This window comes from Haematobia irritans, chromosome 1 (genome assembly GCF_050003625.1).
Source record: "Haematobia irritans isolate KBUSLIRL chromosome 1, ASM5000362v1, whole genome shotgun sequence".
NCBI classification, from domain to species: Eukaryota; Metazoa; Arthropoda; class Insecta; order Diptera; family Muscidae; genus Haematobia; species Haematobia irritans.
The window spans coordinates 120,324,496-120,348,291 of record NC_134397.1 but is presented as its reverse complement, the minus strand read 5'-3'; the positions used below and the strand labels follow the sequence as shown (position 1 = coordinate 120,348,291).

General features: G+C 31.7%; 2 protein-coding genes across 2 annotated transcripts in view; both read right to left on the bottom strand.

Annotated features, from left to right (window-relative positions):
- Syx1A (Syntaxin 1A) overlaps positions 1–15,333 on the bottom strand; it is a 259,394-nt gene extending 244,061 nt beyond the window's left edge. Inside the window, exon 1 of the mRNA XM_075291509.1 lies at positions 11,985–15,333. Coding sequence (XP_075147624.1) covers positions 11,985–12,859 — 875 coding nt within the window. The 5' untranslated portion in view covers positions 12,860–15,333. The remainder of the gene's footprint in view (positions 1–11,984) is intronic.
- LOC142221722 (uncharacterized) overlaps positions 1–23,796 on the bottom strand; it is a 293,735-nt gene that overhangs the window by 259,855 nt on the left and 10,084 nt on the right. The window contains exon 3 of the mRNA XM_075291508.1: positions 17,700–18,168. Within this exon, the coding sequence (XP_075147623.1) occupies positions 17,700–18,168 (469 nt within the window). The remainder of the gene's footprint in view (positions 1–17,699; positions 18,169–23,796) is intronic.

Genomic DNA, 23,796 nt, shown 5'->3' with positions numbered 1-23,796 from the left:
TATGGAATATATTTATAGCATATTTAGATTAAAGTCTATACTTTAAAATAACATCGAAAAATAAATCGAAACTATGTGTGAAAATAGAATTTGGTGGCTTTTTCGAATGTCCTTCTATGTGGACATCGGTAGTGAAAGGGTTAAATGATTCGACTCAACACTTTAAAGACGATTTTTTCTTAAACATAGTATAATTTCTACTTGAAGTAGAGTCTGAATTTGGAAATTTAAGTTGTCGTTAAAATGTTTTTAAAGGACTTTGATAGCACACGAAGAAAAAAGTTGGAAAAAAATTAATAAATTAACAATTGTTTCCTAGAATCAAGTGCCCAAAACTGAAATTAATAGAATTTCGTTATCCTTACTTCATTTCTCCGCTTTGGAATCGGGTATCCTTTTTTGTCTGTGTGAAGACGTTTTGAATAATAGTAGTCAATATTTTATCGCAAATGCTACGTCTGCTTCATATATTTTTGGGAAATTTCCATTTTATATTTGTCCTGACTTTGTTTTATATACAATAAAAATTAAATTTATTGCGAAACCTGCATAAAGCAAAGGATTTTTATATACCACCTCAAAACAACTTCTGCTGAAGTGAAAATTAAGTCCATGTCTAGCAGAGCATTTTTTGATGTACTTAAAAAGTAGTGTAAAATAACTTCCAATGCTAGGCTGTCACACCAAAGACTTTTTACAGCTACTACAGTAAACAATCTTTGCTTTTACAGCATACACTCTTAGCTGTGATAACAACCCGGCATTGATGTGACCATAACCACCTAGCAAAAGAAATTAAAAGATCTTTCAGTCATTAATTTTTTTTTGCATATAAAAAATGCCCTTCTAGAGATGCTCCTGTGTTGAAGCGATATATAAAAATCATTAGAATTGCGCTGTTTTTGCTATAAATTTAAATTTTATGAATTTTATAAAAAAAAAAAACCAGAACAAAAAAAAAATAATGAAAATTTTAAAAAAAATATTTGAAAATTGTGCTACAGATTCATTTCACGTACGGCGTGGAATTTATATATAAAATAATTTATTTTATTATTATTTCGGCTTGAGGTCCTTTTAATAAAAATTGACTTTTACGATTTTTGATTATTATTAAATTTATTATCCAAATTTTCGACTAACATCGTTAGTCTTCGATGGGGATATTAAAATTGTTTAACAAATAAACAAAAATGTAGAGATAGTTTACGTCAATTTTTTATGAAAGTTCAATTTTTATTTTTTTTAGTTAATTTTTATTTTTTTTAATATTTCAAATGAAATCGCGATATTACTGAAATAGCATAGAAATCAATGCAGAGAATGCTTAAAAAGATTATAAGCCCATGTAAAATTCATTGCTCCTGATCCAATTTTTCACCACTTCAGGATCCAAAAAGAAAGATTTCATTGCAGTTTTTGGCTACGCTCTTTTGCTAGACAGTCTTTGGTCAGCACGCAATCCTGGTTGACGCCTGCTTTGATGAGACATTTAGCTGGCCTGGCAAATACGGGTCTTTGAAATTTTTACTTTAACCTAATAATCAATTCTGCAGAGAAGTACTTTCCCCATAGACATTTTGTACTTAGTTACCGCCTAGATAATGTGGTAATGAAAGCCTTTGCTGGGTACACTGAAAGAAGAGTTTTCTTTTCTGAGAAAGGAAATTTTAGACAAACCAAGTTTTCTTTGGTCGCTAAATTGTTTTCTTTAACAGCAAATAAAAATTATTAAAGACAATTGTTTGTCGTCAATTTGGATATATTTGCTCTTAAAGAAAATACTTTACATTAAAACGGAATTTTGTTTGTCTAAAATATTGTTCCGGAGGAAAGTATTTTTTCTTTAGGTGTAGTGCAATTCTCCGCTTCTTTGGTTCGAAATCAATGCCAAAATCATTCGTGTTAGGACAAAAACCTTGGAAACGGTCATGCTTTGTTTCACTATATGTTTTAAACGGACTTCGAGTGGCTGACTAAAATTTGAAAAATAGTTTATTTGTGAAATTTTGTATTTAAAAGTTACTAGAATTCCAATTTGTGAACGTGATTTCCTCAACAATTTAATAACCAATCCTTTCAAAGAGTTATTTTCCAAACGTTTCTACTAAGAAATTTCTTTAAATGTATCGAAGGTTTTCGAGGTATTCCAATATTTCTTGCCAGGCCTTGTTGTGCTTAACGGGAAAGTGCATTTTTTTATAATTAAAATATATTAATTATTTCAAAAATTAATTTGTTTGTCAAAATTATCAGTCATTATTGTATATAGTAGAACTTTTGCTTAACACATGAAGCAACACCAAAGATTAGTTTTATAAGAAATAAATTAATGGATAAATTAAAAAAAAAAATCTAAAATAAATGAAAAACTTAATATATCTACATCTACAAAAAATACATATGTAGATTGTTATAATATTATATAAAAGAAATATGTATATATTGTGTGTTAATTTGTAGTTAGTTATTGTTAGTTGTAGTTTTAAGATTTATTTATTTGTTACACATTTAACATTTATTTATGGTTAATTCATGAAATATACACCAAATATTAGTATAGATTTAAATACAAGAGTTAGTTATATTTGTAGTAGTAGTAGTAGTAAAATAGTATAGTAGTGGTAGTTGTAGAATTAGTAACATACATATAATATATAATTAAAATATTTATTTTGTAGTTTTCAATTGTGACCAATATTACTACCAATTTCCCATGATATTTACATTCAATATCTATAGTCAGTTTTTTTTTTGTTCAAATATTTCGACAAAATATATCTTTTATGGATATATGCGATGAAGAGATGCGTATGGGAAATGTAAGGCGATAATGATTAAATATATATATTTTTTTGGTGCTGGAAAATTTACTGCAATCGAAGATGAGAGAAACAAATGGGAATATTTGGGATTAACAGCCTGTTTCAGTAAGTCGATCGAGCTCTATCGAACGACTGAAATGGAAACAAACAGCTGAATTTATAACAAAAAATTAGCTGTTTTTATGCATTTTGGTCGATCGATAGAGCTCGTTCGACATACAGAAACTGGCTGTAAAAAGGTGATTTTAAGTTTGATCTTTCCTAGGTTTAGATCTAGGTCCAAAGGGTTTTTAGAGAAAGAGGCGATAGACTATCATTAGACCTTGATTTGGAGGATGGCCTTAGCTCAAAATTTAGAAGGTTTGCCTGATGCAATCTGCGTCTGAGACATTTGTACAGATGCCCTTAAAATCATATTACGATCTGTGTCTCGGACATAGATACAGATGCACTTAATCTCATATTACTCATATTATCTATTGACTTTAAATATTTTGGAAACCCCGTTTATCGATTCAATATAAGACTACTTCTCAATATCTCTATTGGGAGACTTAATTTTCGATCAAAATTTGCAATTTTTTCTGTTCTTCGAAGGTCTAACATATATGATGTGATTTGTGTCTCAGACATAGGTGTCATATTATTTCTATCTTAATGTCATATTATATCTAATGACTTTAAATAATATTTTGGAAACTCCGTTTTTTGAGGCAACAAGACTATAACGAAAGTTGCAAACGTATCACGAAAGTTGCCCACCCTTGAGAGGTGTCCAAGTTTAAGAACTTTCACTGTCCACATATTTCTCTCGAATATCCCATGAAGAGAGTAAGGGGAAATTCTCTCATAGCAATGTAGAATTACAAAAATTCTAGCACTCCTTCACACAAAAAAATATTTTTCTGATTCAATCACGAATTTAATTGATCCAATTAATTTTTCAATTGAAATGTCTTCAATCACAGAAATGATAGTATCAATTAAAAAATTAATTGACAGTCAATTAAAAAATTAATTGATCCAATTAAAAAAATTAATTGATACTATTAATTTGTGTGATTAATTTTTATTTCAATTAAAAATTTGTTGATTCAATTAAATTTTTAATTGAATATTTTTTAAAACTCAATAAGGATTTTAATTGGAAAAATTTTCGTGAAATTTTTTTCTGTGTTGTTTCTCATCTCTCAAATGGCCAATGAGTTTAGCAAATATCTCTCAATAGGTTAGGTTAAGTGGCAGCCAGCTTTATTGCAGGCCCACTTAGACTATTCAGTACTCTCTCAATGAGAGGGCTGGCTGGCCAGTTCAATTATGTAGATGATCACGATACAAACTATTACGTTTACAGGATTAGGTTTAGGTTAAGTAATATGATTTTTTTATTAATCGAATATCTAAAGGATTTATTCAACCGTAATTATATCACTGGCATTTTTTTTTTTTGTTCGAGATTTTACAAAATATTTCGATCCCATTTATATTTGGTCATATACAACAATCTATAATGGAAACAAACAAAATAAAAAAATACACCAACTAAAATCATGCAGTACATGGAAATGTTAGTTTCATGACAAGAAATGAGGTCAAGAGTTCGTGTTTGGAAAGTTGGAAAATGTCTTCATTGAATACAAAAAGGAAAACATGAAACAAATTTTAAACAAACAAAAAAAAACAAGGGTGCTAAGACATCGAAATCATGGCAAGAAAATCAAATTAAAAATGTTTCAATAGAAAAATAAACTTAAAAAATTGAAAAATGTTCAAAGTGATTACAATGACGAAAAAATGGAGGGGGGTATCAAGGTAGCCCTTTTATTTTTACAAAAAATATATATTCTCAACAACATTTCAAACACGATACATCAATGACTATGCTGAAAGTATGTAGTATAGAAGAAGAAATAATAGTAGTCCATCAACAAATAGATTTTTATTGTTTGTTTTGGAAAACAATGATTAGTAGTATTATGAGAGGAGATTTTGATTACCTGATTTTTTCTTTTGAATTTTGGGTAAAAACATCGTCACCGAGAATTCTTCTTCCAATATTGAAAATGAAATAAAAACCAATGTGTAATTAACTTTTTTCGTTTTATTTTAACAATAAAAAAACGTCCGTTTTAAAACTTTATTTTGAAATATCGAGAATTATGCGTTTTTTTGTTTGTTTTGTATATATTTATTATTATTATTCCTTTTGTTTGTTAAATTAAATTAATTTGTTGTTGATGTTTCATTTGTATTTTTCTTCTTTTAGGTTTCAAGAATTTTGTCGAAAAATTTTGGTTAATTTTTTTTTTTTTGAGTATAATTTTAAACAATATTGTTTTGTTACTTTTTCTGTGTGATTTTTTTTCAAATTTTTATCTTGATATAAGTTTTGTTTTTCTATTATAGGTTTTGTGTTTTGTTTTGGAAAAAAAGAAAACAAGTAAAAATTCTATGAATTTTAAATTAACTACCACTAAAAACTAGTTTACAATATTTGCTTATTTGCTTTTTGTTGTTGTTTGATGTTGAATTAATTTTTTTTTTCGTTTTATGAAATAATTTTTGTTTTTTTGCTTTCTTTGATTTGTGTTTAGCAAAACCAGAACAAAAAAAAAAAATAAACAAGAATGCTTATCAAAAGGAAGCATTAGCATCATTATTGGTTTCATATGTATATGAAAAGTTAGAGGTTCTTTTCTATTTTATTTTTTTTTAATTGAATTTCTTTATTTTATAAATATTTTCTTTTTGTGTATATATATATAGGAGATATTTATAGAAAAAAATTTAATAACTACAATTTAACACACAATCTAATCACACACACTCATTTTCATTTCTTTTTTCCTTTTAGATAATAAACTTATAAACTAAATTTAAATGAAAAAAAAAAAATCATACAAAAATTCATATTAAAAAACAACAAAAACTACATTTATAAATACAATTGCATATACAAACACAAAGTAGATAACACAAGAGAAAAAAAAAACAAAACAAAATATTAGATGATAAATCAACCAGCATAGAGATAAAAGAAACCCAAATCACAAATCTAGTCTATTTGAAGAAGAAGAAAAAAATCAAAAGCATATACCAAAGGCATTGAGCGGAATTATATATAAAAAAATATATTATTAAAAAGAATTAATTTGATTTAAATTATATATTATAAAAAAAATTAAATCTCTACATGTTTGGGTGATTGTGTTGTTTTCATTTTTCTTTTTCTTGGGGGAGGGGGCCTATATTTTTTTAAATATTACTTTAATGTATTTTGTTCTCTAAGTATTTGTGTCTTCTTGTTGTATTGTTGCATTGCTAATTGTTTGGGTTATTGTTTTTATTCTATTTCCTTTTAATAAATATACATAATATTTAGAAAAATATGATAAATTTGTTTATTTATACTGCTAGAATTTTCAAGATTTCTCTTGGCTATATGTCTTCTTGGTGGTATATAAAAACATAAAAAAATGAACAAAAAACAAAAAAACAGAAAAATAAATACTATTAAAAAATATTTACTTTGAAAATTATTTTCGATAAACTGAACAATACAATATCGACCTAGATTTGTTGTCGAAAACTTTCAAAGGCCCGTTAGACCATTCAAAATCACAATTTAAATGATTTTCATAGTTTCATACTTATTAAATATGTAGACATAAGGGTAGCACTAAAAATCTATACCTTTGTCCTTTAGAAGATCTTGGAAAAACATTTCGAAATCCAAAGATTTAAATTGGAAAGTTTTTAAAATTGCCTTTAGAGTACAAGATATTACTGTAACATTTATTTGTTTCAAATAATTGAAATTTTGAAAATTTACAAAATCAAATCAATCGATTTTTTTTATATTGGTCAAAATTCACTTTTGTTGTGTGGGCCAAAGTCGACTTTTGTTGAAATGAGATTTTCTAAAATTTTCATATTTTTGCTTTTTAAAGTTTAGGATAAACCCAAGACACACTCTGTTTTTTTTTTCATTACAACATTAAGTAAAAAATTTAATTTTGCCAACCAGAAAAAGTCGATAATTCTATTTCAAATATCATAATAAATCGATTAGGTGACTTGAGTACATTTAGAAAATGGTGAAAATTCAATTATCATAATTTTCAAATCAGACTTCATCTTTTCAATTCACTTCCATTTTCCCTTAGTTCCCTTTTCGATAACACAAAATATATCCGATGAAATATTGTCCAAGTTTATCATCTAAAAAAAAATCTATAGAAAATTATAAATATATATATCGTACATATTATAATACAAAAGTAAATGCAATTATACATTTTCATTTTATTGTAATGGGGTAGTAATAGAAAGTAATCATATATCTATTTTGGGGAGGGATCACATAAATTAACAATAAATATAATGTACAAAAATTTAATTTACATTACAAAAACAAAATAAATTCAAATTACGATATTCTATGATAAGCTTATTGTAAATTAATAAAATAAGCTTTCCTTGGTATTAAGAAAAACACAATGTTGACAACAAATTTGTTATTGAAGATTAATAAATATAATGAGAACTATATAACGGTTTTAGGGATTTGGGGTAATTTAAGGACATTAGATATATTTTTTAAATGTTTCAATGTCATTAAATTATATCAAAACCTTTTGAAAATGCGGTAAAAAGTTCCTAGAAAATATTTAAAATATTTTCATGTAATAATAAATATTGAATAATTTTCTTCATTAAGATATTCTATTATATTCCTATTTCGCAAAGAAAATCGTTTTAATTTTCATTTGATTTTTTTAAAATAAATTAATTGCAAATAAATAGCTTTATTAGTTTTATCTAGACGAATATTCCTGTCTTTTTTATGAGATTTTAAAAGATTGTAACAAAATTCAAATACAATATAAAATGAAGTATTAAAATATAAAACATCCCACATTGCATTTAACATTCTGTTGCCATTGTTTTTCTTAATACTCTTTTGTATATCTTTAAATACATTATATTTAAATAAATAATATATACATATAAAACAAAATAAAGAATGAAGAAAACAAATATTTCCATAGACCGGGCAAGAACGTCATTCTCCGAAAAAAAAAAACTCATTAAATGCCCAAAAAACAAAGTGTATTTGCCATTAGTGGTTTATATATTAAAAATATATATGAATACAATCATAGCCACAAAGCGAAATAATGTAGTGCATATGTATGGAATTATTTGATAAATATCAATTTTTAATAATTTGAGTTGATTTGGTAATTTATTAAGAGTCGATGATCAGTCGGAAGTGCAGATCGCAAAAAATCGACCTCTTAGGCAAGACCAAAAACGTTAAATACCAAACTGAACTGAAGCGCCTCTAGCGGAGAATAGTGGAGATATTCGAACGACATCGATTCGCAGTAAATGCTAGCTAAAATTAGCTGTGTTAAAAACAAGATAATCGTCTGTTCTGAGAGCAGTGATAACTTCCATCATTTCCATATATCATTTCCTCATTTTGTATAAAAGGGAAAATGCATTTACGCCCATAAAAAAGTTAACGTAAACCGCAAACCTACTTCTATCATATGAATTCCTTCGATAAACTCAGTTTGTAAATTGTTTTGAATATGGGTAGTAATCTCTAGCACGCAACCATTATAGGCAAACCCCTGTACCTTAGATACCAAGTCTTTTCTTCGAGTTGCTACAGCCTTCTTTAATGACAGAATTTCGGGCATAATCTATTGTCCCACCATTATTTTACCGTGTGGCGTTAAGCCATCTTTATTATAAGTCGATGATCAGTCGGAAGTGCAGATCGCAAAAAAATCGACCTCTTAGGCAAGGCCAAAAACGTTATATACCAAACTTAACTCTAGCGGAGAATAGTGGAGAAATTCGAACGACATCAATTCGCAGTAAATGCTAGCTAAAATTAGCTGTGTTAAAAACAAGATAATCGTCTGTTCTGAGAGCAGTGATAACTTCCATATCATTTCCTCATATTGTATAAAAGGGAAAATGCATTTACGCCCATAAAAAAGTTAACGTAAACCGCAAACCTACTTCTATCATATGAATTCCTTCGATAAACTCAGTTTGTAAATTGTTTTGAATATGGGTAGTAATCTCTAGCACGCAACCATTATAGGCAAACCCCTGTGCCTTAGATACCAAGTCATTTCTTCGAGTTGCTACAGCCTTTTTTAATTACACAATTTCGGGCATAATCTGTTGTCCCACCATTATTTTACAGTGTGGCGTTAAGCCATCTCGGCGTCACTAAAAATGTTTCATTAAAAATACATAAGTTGGTGTACCAATGTACACACACCACTTTATGCGGCCACAATTTAGTAGTGCCCGTCATCGTTGCAATGGGTATAGAATAAGACCGTCCTCATTGACATTGACAGTGTTTATCGTAAACCCTTTAGAAAAATTATTAAAAAATACTGGGATGTACCAGATGCAAACAGGGTTTCAAACATGATATGATAGTCTATATCTATCGTGAAGATATCTTGATATCATGATGCTGAATCATAAGCGGTAACTGTCATCTCAGAAACATCGTTTAGGAACCGTGAATCTGGCCGTACATAAGGCTCGCTAGAAGGAGCCCATCCATTTGACAGCTATGTTTATTTTCCGAAAAACCTGATCCCGATACAAAACCAAGGGTCTACTAAATCTGGTGTTAACAGTGAATGGGAAGCGGTTAGTAACGGTCAGACTGTGATGTTGGGAAATACAACTTCGAGATAGTATCCGGTTTCGTCTAATGAGCTCTGCATATTTGTGAATGCACATGAAACAATATATGGAGAGAAATTATTAGAAAAATATATGGCCACGCACCAGATTGCATTGACAAAGCATTTAATCAGAATGGATAAAGATGCTAGAGCTACGGAGGCATTTGAATGCTAAGCTATTATGGTTCGCTCCGAAGGGGTACATATAGACTCTAAGTAAACCAATTAAATAGAGGAATACTTTCCGAAGCTTGATGTCACCAATTGATTGAGCATACACACGACCAAAGAGCTTAGATATATATATTTTTTTTTTCGACTGAAATATGAAATGGTCTGTTTTTGCTATCACTACCAAATTTAATTTACTGTCTTTCTACTATATTTCGGGAATAAGTCCAAAACTTAGTTAAGTATAGTCTTGAGTTGAAAAATGACCTAAGGACTTCAAACACTACTTGGACGAAGGAAAACGCTGTGAAGTCTTCTTTGGTACAAAAAAATATTTGGAACAAATTGAAATTATTTTACAAAAAGGATTAAGTGAATAAAGGCTAAAAATATAATTCATATACACTACTAGAAGAACATTACGTCTCGTCCGATCTATGTCAAAAAATGGGAAACATTAAAATCGAAAATAATTCTAGTAAATAAATTAAAATAAATTCAGCTATATAAAGAAAAAAATATACAATCAAAACAACAACTTTGCATTGTATTCTGATGTTATTCTAAAAGAGATTCTACTTTATGTTATAACAATAAATAGAGGGAAATAGTATAATTGTAATAATAATAATAGTATGCATATAGATAGAGCGATCTTTATGTGTTTGTTTGTATGTTGTGTTTTTTTTACTCTTTTTCTGAGTGAAAACGAATTAATATAAGGGGATGATGTAAATTGCTTGTTTTCTAGTTGTTTTTTTCCTTTTAATTGAAGTTTAGTTTACTTACAAAGGGCATATATATAATAACAATAATAGATGTTGGATAATGGGTGAATGGGGGGTTTGGGGCTAAGAGGTAGACAAAACTAAAATTTATTTGCAAAATTAAAGGGATATAGATTTCCCTTGTATAGTTTTTGTTTTTGTGAGACACAGTGCTAAACTGGCAAATTGAACTGAATTGTAGATTAAAAAATAATAATTAATACCTAGATTGTATGATGGTTTGTTTATATTTGCCACAAACTAATCAAAATTAGTTAAGTAAATTAATTTAATAATAGTAGTTTTCATTTGTTGCTATTATTCTATTATTTGTTAAGAAGAAAACGAAAGAGAAAAATTATGTTAAGGTATTTGAGATAAAAAAACTATAGGAACCAAAAAACATATTTGAAAAGGCCTTAAAAAGCTTTTCAGGAAAAACTATAAGGTTGAGGGAAAGGGAGAGCAAACCTAGTTTTGGAAGTTATTGGTTAGGGATTATGGGTTGTGATAATAGCACCCAATTGTGGTGGGATTGTTATCAGAAAGCCAAGAAGAAGAATAATAACGATTTGTAAGGCCTTTTATGGCAGGTTGGTTAATGTCATTTTACTTTTGTTCAATATTCTTTCTTATTAGATTTTCAATTATGTGGATGATTAAAATTTGTTGTTAATTTGGTTTTATTTGAATTGCTTTTTTAAGGCTTAAGGCCTACAAAGAAAATATTGTTTTATTTTTTTTTTAGAGAAACAAGTGATATTTTTCTTTTAATTATATTTTTCCTTTTCAATAAATTTTTGAACATGGCTAAATTGCCATCGTCCTCTTCTTCTTTACTTTTTCAATATTTGTTATTCTCTCTATATATTTTTTTACTATAAATATGAATGTATATACGATTTTTGTTTATGTAAAGAAGGGAGTTTTGTTTTTAGAGAAATTTTTACTACAGATGTTAAATTTTTTGTTTTTTATTCTTTTTAAGTATATGAGATTAATTTAATAAATTTTGTTTTTTTTTTTTACTTTTGTTAGAGATAAATATTTATAATATGTGTTTTAGGGGGGCGCGGGGAGCAGGGTTTATAGAATAATAGAGGGGGTTAAGGGGTATAAATGGGCGATTGGGCTAGGTTATAAGAATAATATTCTCATTGCAAAAATTTCAAGTTAATTTATTTTTGTTTTTTGTTTAACAATTTCTTCTTCGTTTTCTTCTTCTCCCGATGCTGCTGATTTTGTTTTTTCTTTTTTTTCGGAAATGTGCCCTTAGCACAAACTACATTAATTTTTGTATGCTTTTTTCTCTTTTTTAAGGAGCTGTGGTTGCTGTTATTTTTTGTTTTCTAATTAATAATTATATATTTATATATAGATGTATAATTAATAATAATAATTTAAATTTAATTAAACAATAAAAAATTATAATAATACGCTTTAATAATTATAATAATAGAAATAGTTTTTTTTTTGTTTATGGCATTTACATGAAATAACTGCTAACATATGCAGCAACTATGATACCCAACACAGTCAAGCAAAGCAGAATCATAATCTTCTTTCGTCGAGCTTTACTTTGATATTTCAAAGCTTTCTTTGTATCCTGAGTTGCTGTCTGCACGTAGTCCATAGCGTGCTCCACATGATACTCAATGCGATCAATCATTTCGCCCTGCGACTCCACCAACATAGCCATATCCATGAACATGTCGTGCAATTCTTTAATCGATGTCTCCAATTTCATGATGTCGGCGTGACGGGCCTCAATATCGGCCAATGTTTGTTTGGCCTGTTGCGTTTCCATGATGATGCCCTGTGTGAAGACAGCCGGATTGCCCTGTTCCAACATATCTTCGAGTTCATCGTTGGTTGTTGCACGGCCGGTAATTTCCAATTGACGTTGTATTCTGCCCTTGCAACGCTCACGATAATCGGTCTGTGTGCGATTATATTCGGTCATCACTTCAACGAATTTTCGTGACAACGTGGAATGTTGCGTTTTGCGTATACGCAAATCGGCTGAAGATTTATTCTGTTGCTCCTCCTGTTCGATGTTTTGTTCGATGCCTTTTAGTTTGCCACGAACACGATTGGCATTCTTTTTAATGTCGGCCATAAGATCCTCTAGCTCCTGTTTGGTCTTCTCATCCGACTGGGGTGCCGAAAGGATGGCCGAGTGTTTTTTCTTAACCTCTTCAACATTTTCTTGGACTTTGTCGATCATATTACGTATCTCCTCGACTTGAGCAAAGAAATCATCCATATACGAGTCATGGGTGGCATCGACATTGACTGCCACCTCCTCGGTTTCTTCATCATCCGACTGGGCGGCATGTAAAGCGGCTAATCTGTCTTTTGTCATGATGCGGCTGGTAGTATTACTGTGGTGGTGGCGGTGACTGTAACGTTTAAAGGTAGTCTTTAACTACTGGTAGTGAGATGGACCGGTTATTTGGGAAGTCTATAGATGTTCCAATATTCACTATTCAAAAATTGTGCAAAGAGGAAGAGCCTAGGGTCTTCCAAGTTTCTGTATTTGTATTCTCAAATGTTTTGTTTTTAATTTGCTTGTTTTCTATTCAAACACTGGCTTTTGTTGTATTTTTCAGGTTTTTCGTTAACATTCACACGTTTTTATTTAGTTTTGGATTTAATTTCGGTTTTATTAAAATATCTTGTATATTTTTTGGTATTTTTTTTATCGCTTTTTGTTATTTTCTTTTGTGTTCTCTTTCCAATGAGATTTTTCAATGCCACTCTCTAACATAAAATCCACTTAATGATTACCCACTACTGGCGATTTATTAAAATGTGAGAGGAGGAGAATAACAACAACACTATAGAAATATGTTGTTAGAGTTGTTGGTATGTATCGGTCGTGTGCTGTTTATGTGGTGACTCGTTCGAATGCTTAGAGTGGGGGCGGTTTGCGGCAGCGACAGACCGGGCACAAAAACACGTATAGAGAGAATATGTCAGCGAGAGAATATACAATGACGTTTATTTTTTATTTTTTTTTTCTCGGCTGACTATGGTTGATATGGACCGAAAAAACAAACGTGACTCACTTTTTGGTGCAATTGTATTGTATTTTTGGAATTTTATTCACTGAATTTTTGTTTTTCTTCAAACAATACACTGTTTTGCTTAATTATACAACATTTGTGTACAGCAATGGATGATTTTTTTTCTTTTGTGTTTAATATATTTTTATCTTTCGATTATTTACTGACACTTGTGCTCTTTTCATTACTCTCTTTCTCTCTTCACTGTTGCTATTTAAACGTGGTTCTCTTTTGTTTTGGGGCACACTCTCTATTGGGGATTTTGTATGCTGGTGGTTTTTTATGCTTAATGTGGGGGGTTTGGGCCACAAAAAGATTTGGTGAGGTATGAGTGTATGTTTAAGGTTTTTGTGTGTGTATTGCTTTTGGTGTTTTTTTCTCAGTAGTTTTTTTGTTATATTATTTTTCCGTTTACGCACTAAATTTTATTTTTATCCGGTAGTAGTTTTTTTCTTATCCTTATCCTTGGATTACTAGGTTTATCAAAAGATTCTTTACTATGGTTTAAGCACTTTTTTCTATCTTTGGTATGTTGTCAAGTTCCTTTGGTATCCACTCTTCGATATTCTGCTGGTTGCTTGTGGTGTACTTGCTTCTTTTTTTCTTCGTCTTCAATGGAAAAACACACGCGCACAGTTGTAAATTTTTATTAATTTATTGCAAAAATATACATTTTACTTTTTTCGCTGGCGTGTGGGGGAGGATATTTTGATTAAATTTGATTTTTCCCCACAAACATCCACCCGTTTAATCGATTTCGATTAAAATCACTACAACTGAGCTTCACACGTTTACTCGAGAAGCTCTTCTTCTTGTTTTGTGATAATTCCTGTTGTGTTGCTTCGTCTCGTCCGTGGCGACGGATGTGTATGCGTGCTTTAATCAATGTAAAAAATCGATTTTCTGCGCAAAGCCTACCGTAAACGTATTAAATAAAAAAACGATATTGGGGTTTTTGGGATTTTGCTTTCTAGGGGTGTTGTGTGTTTGTTTTTCTTTTTTTTTTCAAATACCAGCACACTTCGTTTTTTTTGCTTATAGGCGCGTAGGCTATAACTTTTTCGTCTTCATCGAACGGTGGGTGTGTAATATTTTTGATAAATTTTCAAAAAATAAAAATTGCAAAAAGATCACAAGAGAATAATTGGTTTTCACGAAACGTTTACACTTTTCCACAAAATCATGGGAATTTTACTTGATTTGCTCCACCATTGATTTTAGGATTTTATTGAATTGGATTTTTTCACTTTGCTACACCCGTTTGCATGGGGAAAACGTTACGTGGGAAACGTTGCTCTCGTCGCAAAGGTTTACTCTCGACTGAACTTTTGGAGCTGTGAACTGAATCAACGCCAAAGAGGTCTATATGCTGCTCCCTTTCGGACTAAAAAGACGCTGTCAAAAATGTGGATATTATTTTCAAAGAGTATGCGTCGGTATTTCTCTTAAATAGCGAGGGAGAGTTTGGGAATTCTCTTCTCAGCCGTTGGCTAGTCACTTTTTTTTTTGCAATTTTCTTCTTTAACCTTTTTTGTTTAACCCCTTTTCCATGGAAATGAAAAATTTTCCGGTTTGATTACTTGAGCCCTTTTGTTTGCTCGTATTTGCTAAACTTCACTAATTTCATACAACATTTCACTATCACTGCATGGTTTCTTGATTTGTTAGCACTTTGACAAGCTTTTATTGTTTTATTTACGATATTTTATTGGCTTGCAAACAATTACGTCAAAAACAATTTGTCACTTTGTTGAGAATGTGTGTGCGTCGACAGGTTGTAAAATTTGTTATTAGTTTTCGTACGAAATCATACAGCTCTGTGGAATGTCAAATAGAAGGCAAACCATTCACAGTTGCCACAGAGTGTTTAGCTGGCAATACTCACACTGGTGGAGTATTGCCAAACTGGCATTTTATGTAAAGGCAAATATGCGTATAACAAGATGTCGCACTTACATTGCAGGCAAATCGCAAGAGAGGTGGTCGTTGAATATTAGCGAAATCTTTCACTCATTGGCACAGCCACATTCAATAGCACAGACACATTTGTAAAGTATTTTTGGATGATTTTTACTTCAAGAATTTCAATTTATTTTATGTGTTTCAAACACATTTCAAAAAATCATATTGTAATACATATATTCCTAAAGCTATGGTCACACTAGGCAAATATTTCACCAAAACGAGTGTCAAACATTTTTCTAGAACCATTTTCCAAATATCTGAATACGGTTTTTGAAAAATAATCCCACCATGATGCTATATATCCATTATGAGCTAAATATGTTTTCTGGTTCGGCTGTGGCGATGTATTCTTTTTTGATTTCTGTCAAATATTTGCCCAGTGTGACCATAGCATAATTGAAGCAAATTCTTGGCGGAAAGGTGTTTCTTGGGGGAAAGGTGAGAGTTTTTAGGAACGGAATACGACCTATTCTTGAACTGGTACTCAGTTTGCTTCACGATGAGCGTATTCGTGGAATATCGAAAAGAGAAAGGGAGTTGAAAAGAGACAGTGATCACAATTTCATGCCCTATACCCGTACCACCAATACGACATCCCTCTTTATTTTCGGGACAATTTCTCACAAAGACATATGAGTTTAATATTCTGAGGCGGGTTATTAGATTTAAAAGCAAAGGTCTTTTAAGGACATCACAGATGGTTATTGAACAATTCTTTTTATAGCGGTATGTAAAATTTTTGCAAAGGAGAGGAAAAAAATGTTTCGGAAAGAATATTTATAATTGTATGCTATGTTAAACGGAAAAAATTGTACACATTATATGCCTAATCTAACAAACAGCATGAACTAGGAAACTTATCCTCTGTGAATTTGATCAATAGAAAGTAAGTAAGGGAAAAGCGTATACTCTTATCTCAAGACATTATTTAGCCAATCTGACACACAACTAAATGGTATGTCAATTAAGATTTTCTTTCATATTTGTTAATCGCTAATTTTGTAATTGAATTATAAATAAAATCTTTTCTAATCTTATCTAAATCTAATCATTTCATGGATACGTTAATGTTTTTTATGCAGGAATTTATCAAAGACATAAATGTTATTGATATTCTTGGACGCAAACGACAACCGCATTTGAGAGCTCCATCGACGCAATCTTCATAACATTATTTTAATAACAAAATACACCAAAAATGCCAAAGAATGCTAGTATAAAAAGGGTCTGGGCCCCCAAATAATGTCCTTTGTTCATTTTCAATCCAAATGTTCCATTTGCAACCTATGTCTGCCGTAAAGTTAAAAGGAACACTTTTTGAGAATTTGTCGATTCGCTGTATTTCTTTAAACCCGTTTTTAGGGATGTCGAAAATACGTTTATACCATTATTCTACTGAACAAATTACGTAAAATCCCCAAATTTGTGGGAATTCCCTGCTCAATCCACAAGTCCTCAAATCAACAATTTTGTCCCCAATTTGAGGAAAAAAATCCCCAATATTAGCAACACCGTTCAGATGTGGTTGATGTGTGGCAATAAGTTGCCATGACTAATTCGTAAAAAAAATGCAAAATCTCTTAAAAAGTTCAAATTTGATTTTAACAGATCTATAGAGAAATTTTACCGTTTAAATGTTAATTTCAACGATCATCTCAAAGGTTATATAAATATTCTTATAGTATAGTTTTGTATGTATAAAACCGACAATAAAATATAGTGGAAGTATAAATTTTATACAAAATTTCAATTAATAAAGCCCCGTTGTAAAATTCATTTTTCGCAGTAGGAATTATAATTTGTTGACGGTTACTTTTTATTCTAAAGAATAAAAAATGATTGAGAATATGCTATGGATGATTCTCTCCAAGTTATACAGTGTTTAGGGAAAAAAGAATTTTCCGCTGTTTTTGCAATACTAATTCTGATGATCATCTATGAACAATAAAATTGTTTATCTCAACTTTTTAAAAATTTCTTCATTATATCATTTCTTTAATTTTCATTGTTTTTCATTTCAAATATTTACCCATATTATATTCGTCGTTTATATTGGTAGTATTCTGCTGGCGATCATCACGACTCATTTTCTATCATCCAATGGTTTTCTTGCCCACCAGTGTTTCATCAAAAATCGATCATACATAAAAAAAATGAATAAAATGGACTTACCGGAATTTTTGTGGTTAATACCACACCGCATATTTCATCATCTACCATAAACTGTTCACCCAGCATGGCCATACAAATGTCCTCCCATGCTCGATCAATTTGGTTTTTACGTAAACGTATCAACCATTGCCCACCTTTCGAATTAGCTGGATCTTCCCACATGGGTCGTATACCCTTCTTGAAAAGACTCAACTCACGGAAAGGATTTAAAGCAGTTGGGCGTCTCAGACGGCAGTATAAATTCAACCAATGCTCAATGGTTGCACAACGACCAACCATACGTAACGATTTGCCATAGTCATTGGCACGATGAGCACCTTTACGTGAATACCACAGCCAGTATTCATGTTGCAATGGATGATCTTCGGGATCCACTTCAACTGGTGGCATTTTATCAGCATCATAATCATCCATATCGTCTTCATCACTTTCGAATATTTCAGAACTATGTCTGTAATTGCTGAAGTTGCTGTAACATATAAATGCAATAGAATAATAAGAAAACAGCTAAAATATTTAACAGGAGATAATTCTTAGAAAAAAAAAACAACGACAATGCCTTAATTGGTTCGAATTGGCTTGAATTCATCGAAATCCGAATGCAGCATCTATTGAAAAACAACATCAATGTAAATATTGGGATATTTGATCCTAGAAACAGCCGACATTCGACATTTGATGACGTGACATTCGAAGTTTTGAGGAATGTTTAGCTTAAAAAAAAATTACACTACATTACTCCATGATACAATGATTATAAGGTAACCTTATTCCGTCAGGTGACTTTGAACGGCTCATCATAATGTCAAAAATATTGTTGACATTTTTAAATTATGTTGTTGGAATTAACGTCTTAAATTTAAATTGTATTTGAAATTCGGAAATGAAACGGAAAATTCGAAAGTGTTGTCTGTGTAACAAGCGGGTAAATGGTGAAAATGGTCAATTTTTTTCTATTCCAAAAAAAAAAAACATTTCTCATGAGCAACACAAAATCAAAACAAACATTTTTGTATTTGTTTATTTACTTTTTACCGACATTTAGTTTGACGTTATGATGAGCTGCTTTTATGTTTTTGTTGTTATTTTTGTTATACAGAGGCTACCTTACAATCATTGTATCAATTCCTTCAACTCCTTCAATTCAAGGCCGGTATGCACCTCTAGCGAAATTTGCGGTATCAAAAATTTATTTAAGTCTACAACAAAAAACAGGGCTGTGTACACAAATTTTAAACCAGCTAATCGCTTTTAAAAATTGTTAATATATGTTTCAAATATTCCTCAAATAAATTGTTTATTATTTACAGACCTTTTAAAACTTTTCCGCACACAATGATTGTAATAAATTAAATGTTTGCTGCCAAAATATGCTTTTGACAACCCTGTTATTTTCATTAGAGGTGCGTACCAGCTTACGAAATTGAACGCTACCGAAAATTTCGTTAGCATAAATAGCAATGCATTTCTTATGGGAATGAAATTTTTCGCTAGAGGTGCATACCGGCCTTCAAATGTGATTTTTCAATTTTTTCGTTAAAGTTCGTCGATTCTGACAAACGTCGGTTAGTCGATTTTATTCGATTTAAAAAGAGAATCAATAGTCGATTTTATCGCATTACGAATGAAAAGGGGATAGGACACAATAAGAATCCCTGGAACACTCTAGAAAACATATCTCGAGGTATGGTCTATAACCAATAATAGGCCAATTGGTCCATTTTGTAGCGGTAGGAAAATGGGCCAGGAAAATGAGCTCCAAAACCCAAATGAAAACCAAAAGTGGGGCGACATTCATGATGAATATGAGCCCATGAAAACGAACCTAAACGAAATATAACTGAGCCATGAAAATCGAAGGGAGCCACCGTGGTGCAATGGTTAGCATGCCCGCCTTGCAAGGTTTTCAGCGGTAGATTATCCCACCTCAGTAATGCTGGTGACATTTCTGAGTGTTTCAAAGCTTCTATAAGTGGTTTCACTGCAATTTGAACTCGGCTATAAAAAGGACGTCCCTTGTCATTGAGCTTAACATAAAATAGAATTGGGCAGCACTCAGTGATAAGCGAGAAGTTCACAATAGTCTAAGTGAGCCTGCCACTTAACCTAATCTAACCTAGGCCTCATTCTCACTTTTAATTTAAATGCCTGTGTGAAACTCTAATTGGTGGGAAATTTAGCCCCATGAATATGAGCCCAAACAAAATGTAACTGAAGCATGAAAATCGACCCCTAAGGAAAATTAGGTCATTTTCACTTGATTCAACCGTCTGTGTGAAAATTAATCCTAACTTATGGAAAATTAAATGTGTTAGGATAGGTTAGTTTAGGTTGAAAAGTAGATTCAGGTTGCCCTGTCTCATGAGCTCCAAAACCCAAATGAAAACCAAAAGTTGGGCGACATTCATGATGAATATGAGTCCATGAAAACGAACCTAAACGAAATGTAACTGAGCCATGAAAATCGAAGGAATGGTTAGCATGCCCACCTTGCATACACAGGGTCGTGGGTTCAAGCCCAGTTTCGACCATACACCAAAAAGTTTTTCAGCGGTAGATTATCCCACCTCAGTAATGCTGGTGACATTTCTGAGTGTTTCAAAGCTTCTATAAGTGGTTTCACTGCAATTTGAACTCGGCTATAAAAAGGAGGTCCCTTGTCATTGAGCTTAACATAAAATAGAATCGGGCAGCACTCAGTGATAAGCGAGAAGTTCACAATAGTCTAAGTGAGCCTGCCACTTAACCTAATCTAACCTAGGCCTCATTCTCACTTTTAATTTAAATGCCTGTGTGAAACTCTAATTGGTGGGAAATTTAGCCCCATGAATATGAGCCCAAACAAAATGTAACTGAAGCATGAAAATCGACCCCTAAGGAAAATTAGGTCATTTTCACTTGATTTAACCGTCTGTGTGAAAATTAATCCTAACTTATGGAAAATTAAATGTGTTAGGATAGGTTAGTTTAGGTTGAAAAGTAGATTCAGGTTGCCCTGTCTCATGAGCTCCAAAACCCAAATGAAAACCAAAAGTGGGGCGACATTCATGATGAATATGAGTCCATGAAAACGAACCTAAACGAAATGTAACTGATCCATGAAAATCGAAGGAATGGTTAGCATGCCCGCCTTGCATGCACAGGGTCGTGGGTTCAAACCCAGTTTCGACCATACACCAAAAAGTTTTTCAGCGGTAGATTACCCCACCTCAGTAATACTGGTGACATTTCTGAGTGTTTCAAAGCTTCTATAAGTGGTTTCACTGCAATTTGGACTCGGCTATAAAAAGGAGGTCTCTTGTCATTGAGCTTAACATAAAATAGAATCGGGAAGCGAGAAGTTCACAATAGTCTAAGTAAGCCTGCCACCTAACCTTATCTAAACCTAGGGCTCATTCTCACTTTGAATTTAAATGCATGTGTGAAACTCTAACTGGTGGGAAATTTAGCCCCATGAATATGAGCCCAAACAAAATGTAACTGAAGCATGAAAATCGACCTCTAAGGAAAATTAGGTCATTTTCACTTGATTTTAATGTCTGTGTGAAAATGAATCCTAACTTATGAAAAATTAAATGTGTTAGGATAGGTTAGTGTAGGTTCAGGTTGCCCTGTCTCATGTTAGCTGATATAGCCCTAGTCAGTATTCAGATTGTGCGCTCTAACTTTCTCTCATATTCTACGAACTCTGTGTCTCTAAAGAATTCCCAAACTCGTTTGCAGTACGTTTCCTGAATCACCTCTTCAACGATATGGTTAACTCTTTGCCTAGTAAAGGCAGAGTAGTGGCAAAAATAATGTTCCAAGGTCCCATCAAAACACGCCATCCTCTGCTGTTCCTAATCGGCACAGATGTGCTCTCAATTCTAGGCCTTCCTGAGTGTCGTCATACTTTCCTTGTGTAGTTATTGGTAGATTTTGCAAAATATTCCTCTCCACCTAAGAGGTACTTCACAATTTTGTATAGAAATAAAATTTTAACAAAATTTTCTATCGAAATTTTTTTTATTTCACTTCAGTGGACAATTATAATTAAAATTGTCTTTATTGGTCGAAGTTTTTCTCATGATACATAAAAATTAAAAAGAAATAAAATTTTGACAAAATTTTCTCTAAGAATAAAATTACTAAGAACAAAATGTTGACAAAATATTCTATAGAAAAAAAAATTATAACATTTTCTATAGAAATCGAAAACTGCAAAATAGCTCCTATCACCAGTTCATGTACATTTACGTATCGTCTTATTCCGGCACCCATATGGATCCTGCCGTATTCTCAGTATTCGTTGAGCATGCTTTTACATTCCAATACGGTTCGCGATAAAGCCGTAATGTCTGGTATTGCCTATATTTCACTCCGACAATCTGTGAAATCTGTTCTGTGGCCTTGTGTTATGTCCGAGTCATTTAATACATTCCATTATTGCATGCACTTCTGCCTGCGGGATTATGTTGTGGTCCGGTTATGGGAATAGGATTTCGATTCCCGGGGTTCTCCACATATACTATATTTTTGGGGGTTATTCAAAAAAATATTTCCCGATATAAACCAAATTCCTCAAGATTTCGAATTTTAAGAAAAGCGAATAAAAATTGCGGTGCCTAGAAGCCCAAGAATTAAAATCTGGATATTGGTCTATATGGGGGCTATAACAAACAAAACATGAATTGATCCACCTATTTGTGGACCTAAAATACCTTTGCACTTCAAATTTCAGGCAAATCGGTGTAAATAAATAAAATAATAAAAATGTCGATCTATACACAGAAAAAATATCACCAAAATATTTCCAATTAAAAAGTTAATTGAAGTTGGAATTTTTTTCAAATAATAATTTTATTGATACAATTAACTTTTTAATCAAGACAGAAACATTAAGTTAATTAAGTCAATTATTGAAAATTTTAAAATTTTTACAGAAAAAATTAATTGATACAATTAACTTTTTAATCAAACTAAATCAGTCCAAACCAATTAAAAAATGATGGAATTTTTTTAAACTTGTTAGCAAAACATTTATTTCAAACAATCAATTTTTTAATCAATCTAAAAACACTAACCCCCATTTACATGAAGTTCCGTTTGTGCTACGTTAACTAACATATCTGTCACCTTGCCTATATATTCCCTATGACAGTTAAGAACTTATCTGCTGAAATTTTTTCAGTTAAAGTTAACCTGAGAGTCACCGTGGGTCCGAACGCCGTTCGGACTCGGCTATAAAAAGGAGGTCCCTTGTCATTGAACTTAGGTTAGGTGGCAGCCCGATGTATCATGCTCACTTAGACTATTCAGTCCATTGTGATACCACATTGGTCAACTTCTCTCTTATCACTGAGTGCTGCCCGATTCCATGTTAAGCTCAATGACAAGGGACCTCCTTTTTATAGCCGAGTCCGAACGGCGTTCCACATTGCAGTGAAACCACTTAGACAAGCTTTGAAACCCTCAGAAATATCACCAGCATTATTGAGGTGGGATAATCCACAGCTGAAGCATGTCGAAGCAGGAATCGAACCCACGACCTTGTACAAGGCGGGCATACTAACCATTGCACCACGATGGCTCGTTGAACTTAAAATAGAATCGGGCAGTACTCAGTGTTAAGAGAGAAGTTCTTCTAGCCTAACCTGAGAGAAGATATTGACACTTTATTTTCTGTTAACTGGCAGTTAAAGCCTAACGGAGCTAAGTCAGTTACAAAGGTAAATGAAAAAATAATGAAAAAATAATTGAGTTTTGCAATCAAAATCAAGTAAATTTTTAATTGAATCAATTGAAAAATTAATTGAAATTTGCTAATGAAATCAATTAATTTTTTAATCAACTGTGATTGATACTACCATTTTCGCGATTGAAGACATTTCAATTAATTGGATCAATTGACTTCGTGATTGAATCAGAAAAAAAATTTGTGTGTATTTGGGGGCTATACCAAAATTTAGACAAAGGCAAACTGGATAAAAATTGCGGCCTTTAGATGGCAAGAAGCCAGGCAGTTTATATGGGGGCTATTCGAAACCTGAGCCTATATAGTCCATCTTTGAACTTGTCCTGCTTGCAGACATAAAACGAATCTATGCCAATTTTTAGG